A 7,426-nucleotide genomic window follows, 5' to 3' on the forward strand; every position below is an offset into this window, starting at 1 on the left:
TATTTCCAGATATTTCTACAACTGTGTGCATATTTACACAGAAGAGAGTAGTAGCAGAACTGACTCAAAGATGAGTTACACTTGGTTTCAAAAGTATTTTTTGACTTTGTCAGGAAATGCTTCCCGATTCCATTTTTCTTAATTTTAATTAATTTACTAACATGCCTTCCTTGGGCTCTGTCTGCCAGAAATTCATGAGAAAGCTGGGAGGTAAAAGAATAAAGTTATTCAAGGCTCAAAAAACCTGCCATAAAATGCGTAATTTTCGGTAAAATAAAATAACCGCAGTGAAATACAACATGAAGCTGAATTTTTGTCTGGTTTCACAGTAAACAATGTTCCACCAAAAAAAAAATTTTAATTTGTAATACAAATATTTTTAGGAGAAGTTATAACATTGCTATATCTTTAAGTTAGAAATGATAAGCTGCTTTCACCTGATAAGTCATGGTGAATAAGGTCAGCAAAATTGGGGTCTTCACCCCACCAAAATATCCACAATTCTCTTCTTCCAGGTCTCTGATCACGCCGCCAAACACCAAGTACATCTGCCTTAAGGCAGCGACTAAAACTGCTCAAAATGGGGTCTTCCTCTGTCACCGGAAACAGAATAGGGGCAGAAGTTGGGCCTTGCCATACATATCTTTTCCATTTAATTCCCGTCAAGTCAGCCTGAGGAAAAGAAAGGATGATTTTTTTATTATTGCATATTCACTCAAAATCAAAAGTCCTCACTATTAAAGTCCCCTATTTCATTAAGACATTACAATTTTTCAACATATCCTTGGGATGCTGAAAACAGACTGAACAAAAAAGCAAAGGGGAAAAAAAAGCTTATTCTGGTAATTCAACAACCAAAAATTAAAGGAAAAGAACAAAGACACTGAAAAAATTAATATTGACATGTCACTGAATACAAGTCAATAACTGTGTCCCAAGGATAAATTAAAAAACTTTAATAATGTTAAATATAAACATAGACTTTAATACTGCACACTGAATAAAACATTAACTCTCAGTCCTAAATTCTGTTCTTACTGGTTACATTTGTTTCTTGGTGTCAAACTTACTACAAAATTAACTTTTAAAGATTCATCATTCCATGTTTATAGAAGTCACAGCTCTAACGCAAAGAAATCTCAACTACAATTGAAAACACTCTTGTTAAATCTTTAAGGAAAAGTCAAATAGCTGCTCACAAAGAACCGTCAGATTTGTGCTAGTCTTATCTTCAAAGAACCTGATCCTAAAAGCACCAAAAATAGACTGAGTTGGAGAAGACAGAAATGTAAAACCTGCTGTTTGTCTACTGTATCTGAAGAGATGCTGATTAATGGATATTGTACAAGAAACATTTTATAAGGGGGAAGGGCATTAAAGATCTCAACTTAGTATCGTAAAAGAAATTATCAGCGTGAATTCAGTAATTCTTTAATCTAACTTAAAAGTGCAAGCTTAAAGTGCCAAAAATGAAACTGCTGATACATGACTGGCAGTTTACACTTGCCAACTAGTTGTGCTCCGCCCACTCAATTCACTTACCTATCACATACTCTCTTAATATTTCTCATAGGACAGGGAAATTGAAAAAAGAAAGTTACCGAAACTTTTAAATCATTGATGAAGCTAAGCTACTATCAAACTGCAGACTGAATATTTGCAACAGTTGGTACTTTTGAAAGTCTTTACTGAGATGTTCCCAGACCGGGGCCAACCAACACAACTGCCATCGTAGAGCCAGCTTCCCCTGACTTTTCAATAAGAGGAGAAGCAGCCTTCTATATAAAAATATTTAGTCTAGAACCATAGGATCTCTTCCATAAGTTCGCTCCACTCTCACAAACCTAATGTTCTAATAAAAGCAAGTCTGCTAGAGATTGTCAAAACCGCAAACTGTTTACAAAGTTTAAAAGAAAAACTACGGAATGGCATTCACTGTTTTTTTTTTAAGAGTCTGAAGTCACCCAAGGAACAAACGAACCCCCTACAGTTTGACTCATCTTTATAAAAAAATAAATAAATAAAATAACAACACGTAAAATTAAAGGAGTGCTAAGTTCCGGGGTCCCGTTTTTTGGGGGAAAACAAGAGGAGCAGAGCCAGGCAGTGGGAGAATGGGCAATAATAGAAAGTGGCAGAAAAGAGATACACGGTCAATAAGGAGACAAGCAACAGTTAAGCCAGCAACACAAGAGGGAAATGCCGCTGTCCTGCCGGGAAAGGAGCCCAAGTTGGGAGACAGGACTGCGGGTGAGAAGTGTCGGAAACGGGAGAAAAGGCCGCCGCTCCTAGGGCAGCACGGGACAGCGGGCGAGGACGGCTGCTCCGGGCCGGTGTGGGGCTCCCGCGGCGCCGGCTCGGGCCGGGCCTGGCCCGGGGACTCGGGCATCTGGATCCGACCCGGACCCCCTCCCCCACGGCCCAAGGGCGCACCTCGCGGCCCCTCCCCCACCGCCCGTCCGCCGCGGCCCCCGCCCGGCACTCACCAGGCAGAAGAGGTTACAGTGACAATCTTCCAGGCTGGCCCCGTTCGGCACGAAGGAGGAACTCATCGTCCCTCACAGCAGCCGCCGCCGGCGCCACAACCCACCATCCGCCATTACCGCCGCCTCCGACCAGAGAGAGAAACAGACACCGGGGAGGGCGGGGGGGTGGTGGTTGGGGGGGCGGTGGAAGAGGAGGCCGCCGGGCCGCCCGCCCTCCCCACCCACCCCCCCGCCGCCGCCGCGAGCAGCCCCCGCCGCCCGGCCGGCACCCAGCCGCCCGGGGCCGAGGGCCGGAGGCGGGAGGGCCGCGCCGCGCTCGCCCCGCTGGCCGGGCTGCGGCCGCCGCGGAGCCAGCGGACGCTCGTCCCTCTTTGGGGGACGGAGGGGATGTGTGTCCCTGCCACCAGAAAAAATAATAAATTACAGAATAAATAATTAAAACCGAGTCCGAGAGGGCAGAGCCCAAGCCCCGGAGGGTGCTCCCAGGGCGGAGAAGCGCCCGCAGAGGGGCGGGAAGGGCGAGAACCGGGAGAGAAGCCCAGGCCCCCGGCCCGGCGGCGGCGATGTCCTTAAGCCCAGAGTCTCCTCAGTGGCGGAGGCTGGTGGCGGCGTCTGCGGGCTCAGACCATTCTCTGGCTGTGTCTTCGTGTCGTCCCTGAGCCAGACCGGCCTAACGTCCGCGCTCCTGCGGCCTCACCGCCGGGACGCCGTAGTCTCCCCCATTTTGTGGGCCCAGCGGGCGGTGTTTTTCCCCCTTTAATCCGAATTCACGGGTTTTCCCTTCGCTTTAATGGCGGCCACAGGGACCAGCTCGCCCTCTCTGCTCGCCCATTGGCCGCCTGGAGGTCACGTGGGCCCAGGCTCCGTGGGGAGGGGGAGAGAGAAGGGAGTGAGGGAGGGCCGGGAAGCTTTCAGCGGAGGCGCTGAGCCCCGGGGGACAGGGCAGCCGGCTGGTGGCCACCGAGACAGCGCCATCTGCTGGGTGCCCCGGCCAGTGTGCGATGACCCGGGCCCTGGCCCTCTCTCTCTCCTTGCCGGGCAATTGACAGTACCAGAGGGTTTACATCACAAATCTGAGAATTACGTTGAAATCAGTTTTAATTCTTTCGAAGAGAAAAGTACTACAAAAATTCCAAGCCATTCTCACTTATTCCTCAAGGCCGTTGGGCTGCGGCACAAAACCTTGGGCTTGGGTGTCAGATCCTCTGAGACCGGACTTGGCCACTCGAAAGTTGGAATATTAAGAAACATAAATGAAACAATATAGCCTTGTGGTTGACAGCTAGGGAGTTAGAGTTACACTGCCTGGGTTCGAACTTTGAGCAGATCACTTACCTGTGTCCCAGTTTACTCATCTGTGAAATGAGGAATACATATCATCTCCCTCACAGGTTGTCGTGGTAAATGAGTTAATACAAAGAAAACACTTAGGTAAGCCCAGTGCCCGGCACAGATAAACACTGCTTAGAGTTATCTATTACTGTTGTCATCATTACCTCATGTGGTTTTTGTGAGGAGTAAGTGACCCAGTGTGTGTACAATGCCCACTGACAGTCATCTCCGTGAGAACCGGCACTTACTTTTCTTTACCGCTATATCTCTAGTGTCTAAAAAAGTTTCCTAGCACACAGTAGGTGCTTGATATTTGTGAATTTGCGACTGAATGGAAAGAAGTAGGAGCCAAATAAAACGTTCGTTCCGGTTCCCACAAAACACTTATGTTCTTGATTGGATCATACTTCAACGTAGGAACTCAAGACATTTTTCCTAAGTTTTAGAAGGGAGAGAAGGGGAGAGAGAGAGATGGAAAGGAAGGAGGGGCGAGGGGAAAAGAAGGAAAGAGGGAAGAAGGGAGGGAGGAAAAAGTAAAGGCGATTCAAAAAATTGGAGACATCATCGAGTTAGGACTTTACCATAATTTTTCATCTTAGTTGCCTCTATAAAATGATGGTGGATTCTTCTATGTTCCTTATTCAGCCACAGATTGGAAAAGCCTTCCTCCTGTATTGATTTACATATGGTAGTGAAGAGCCCAGATCTTGAAGCCAAAAACCTACAGGAGAAGTTCTGCCACTTACTAGTTGATCTTGAATCAAATTTGACTTTAGATCAAATTAATTTCTCCTGCTCTCAATTTTCTCATTGTAAAATAGGGATAATAAAAGTACTTTCCTCCTAAAGTGTCTGGTGGATGAAACATTGCAGGCGTAGCGTTTGCCACAGTGCTTGCTAAATGTTAGCTGTTAGTATACTTTAAAAGATAATTATTGAGCACCTGCTACTCATATGAATGTGTTCCTGGTCTGTGCTAGGCCTGGGATACAAATATGAATAAGATATATGCATAACCCTAAATATTTTGACCACCTGATGCAAAGAACTGACTCATTTTAGAAAAGACCTTGATGCTGGGAAAGATTGAAGGCAGGAGGAGACCGGGATGACAGAGGATGAGATGGTTTAATGGCATCACCGACGCGATAGGCATGAGTTTGAGCAAACTCTGGGAGTTGGGGGAGGACAGGGAAGCCTGGTGTGCTGCAGTCCATGGGGTTGCAAAGAGTCGGACAGGACTGAGCAACTGAACTGACTGAACTGAACTGAAAGATTCCTGAAGCAGGGCAACAAAGGAACCGTTTCCCACAGGATAAGATAAAATACAATGTAGGTAATTGCTTGAATAAGGTATGTATCAATTCTGGCACAATAGGAGCGCTGGAGGAGCACCAAAGTCAGAGCAGGCGGCTCAAAGTAGGTAGCATTTGAAATCAGATTTGAAGAATAAAATGAATTCTTATAAAGCCCTTTGAAGCAGTTAAATCTTATTAAACCCAATTCAGATCCAAAGGCCACATATCAAAGTCAATTATGCAACCAGGACTAATTCAATCCAGGAGCTCAAATCAACTAAAGTTCACATCCTTTCTAACTAAGTTCCTGCACTGAGAGACTGCAGTCTCTAGACTCAACAAGGTAAGAGACCCTCTGCTCATCTCTCTTTCCCGGAGAGAATCCTCAGGCCCTTGCTCCCACTGCTTTTGTCACCCTGAAAAGTTCTCCCTCGTCATTTATTTTATCTAAAACCAACCTTTTTAGAAGTCTTGCCCTCCACTGTCCTGCCCCTAACTTGAGCACCTTCCTTAGGACTCCAGAGTCAGACAGGATCTGCCTGAAACCCACCTGATGGGAAGTAACATTTTGACTGGCATTTCATTTGAGTATCAATCTTCCCCTAAAGACAGGGATGGGTGGTGGCCAAGAATGGAAGGAAAAGGTGAAAAAGTAAAGAAAAGTTGAGAGAGAAAAAAAGGAGAAGCAAAGTGGAAGAAAGAGACACCAACGGTGAGAGGAATGGAAATATCTTGAGATCTGGGGGAGGAGAAAAAGAGCAATATATCATAGCCATCCACATTCTCTTAAAATGGCATTTTGTGTGATATAAAGAATAAGAAATAAAAACAGAATATGTACATTGTCAAAAGTTTGGAAGACACAGGAAAGTGTAAAGGTGAAAACATTTTAAATGCACATGCTACCTCTTCCCCCTGTAAATGCCCATGAGCACATCACCATTCACAATTAACTGTCAAATGTGTATTATAGGGAATATATAATATTCCCTACATGGTTGAAGTCATACCATAATACATTTTACTACATATACTTGTCTTCTAGAATGTCAGTCAGGTCATGAAAGGATAAGGTACAGGATATACAAGGAACTCATTCATTATCTTGCTAGATACGGCATTTAGACAGTTGAACAAACTAGTATCAAAACTTCACAAGATGCTTACTAGTCCCCTAACTTCCATTTACTCATTTGTAAAATGTATTACTATGTCATAATAGCACCTGCATTTTACTGTTGTGATGACAAGAAGTAATTCAAGTAAAAGAGAAGAGCCAATCAGGAATCTCAAGATGAATCTAGAGGTGCCTTTAGTTGCTAATCACCGATTTTCTTCTACTCTTTGAATTGTGGATTCAATGAAAACTGTTCTTTAACTTCTTCATCCTTTTAAGGGCTCCATCCTGAGTGAGAAAATGGAGATGCCAAGCCTCCAGGAAGGGTGACAGAGTTACATCACCTGAGACTGAGAAAGTCCAGGAAAGGGCAATGTTTGTCCTTGGGACTTAGTGCTCCCCTCCTGGTTCTGAAAAAAGCCAGGGTCTCGACCAGTAGAAATAATAAGAGCTAAATAAGTAATTAAATGTTTTTCATAGCCACATTCAAAGAGAAAAAATGAAATAAGTGAAATTAATTTTACTTTTGTACTATATTTGGGTTTCCCCGATGGCTCAGCAGGAAAGAATCCGCCTTCAATGCAGCAGTCACAGGAGATGCAGGTTCAATTCCTGGGTCGAGAAGATCCCCTGGAGGACAGCATGGCAACCCACTTCAGTATTCTTCCCTGGAGAATCCCACGGACAGAGAAGCCTGGCAGGCTACAGTCTATAGGGTCACAAAGAGTAGGACATGACTAAAGCGACTTAATATGCACACACTCTATTTACCCTAATATAACATAAATACTATTATTTCACATGTAGTCAACGTAAAAATTTATTATTGGGATATTGTTTTTTAATCAAAACATTAAAATCTTCATGTATTATATTTTCACTTATAGCACATTTCAATATAGTCTAGTCGCATTTCAACTGCCTAATAGCCACATGTAGCTAGTGATACTGTGGTGGATAATACAAGTTTACAGTCAAAAGCTAAAGCTAAGGACCAGTTAAGCTGTGGAATGAATGGTCTTCAGCCTGGGGACAATATTGATTTTCTTAAGGTCATGTTAATGGTTTAATGTTGTACTTAATTCAATAGAAAACAAAACGCTGAGGCATCACAAACTGTTTTATTTAGTTAATGCACAGACACTACTTAGTTGAAGATAGAAATAAACAGATACCCCTGGACTGCAAGGATA

At 44.2% G+C, this 7,426-nt stretch overlaps 1 protein-coding gene across 3 annotated transcripts in view; it reads right to left on the reverse strand.

Annotated features, from left to right (window-relative positions):
* The window catches only part of MED13 (mediator complex subunit 13), a 99,078-nt gene extending 95,092 nt beyond the window's left edge, over positions 1-3,986 (reverse strand). For 2 of the 3 annotated variants that reach the window (XR_014080724.1, XM_081585024.1), the window contains exons 1-3: positions 3,822-3,986; positions 2,487-2,609; positions 438-672 (exon numbers count right to left, since the gene is read on the reverse strand). Coding sequence is in view for 2 of the 3 variants with exons in the window: in XM_081585024.1 (XP_081441150.1) it covers positions 438-672; positions 2,487-2,552 (301 nt within the window). In the remaining variant the exon portion in view is untranslated. Of the gene's footprint in view, positions 1-437; positions 673-2,486; positions 2,614-3,821 lie in introns of those variants that run through there. The other variant, XM_081585023.1, reaches the window with a different exon arrangement.
* Positions 3,987-7,426: the final 3,440 nt, after the last annotated feature.

Source organism: Giraffa tippelskirchi, chromosome 3 (genome assembly GCF_054371585.1).
Source record: "Giraffa tippelskirchi isolate mGirTip1 chromosome 3, T2T-mGirTip1v1.2.pri, whole genome shotgun sequence".
Lineage (NCBI taxonomy): Eukaryota > Metazoa > Chordata > Mammalia > Artiodactyla > Giraffidae > Giraffa > Giraffa tippelskirchi.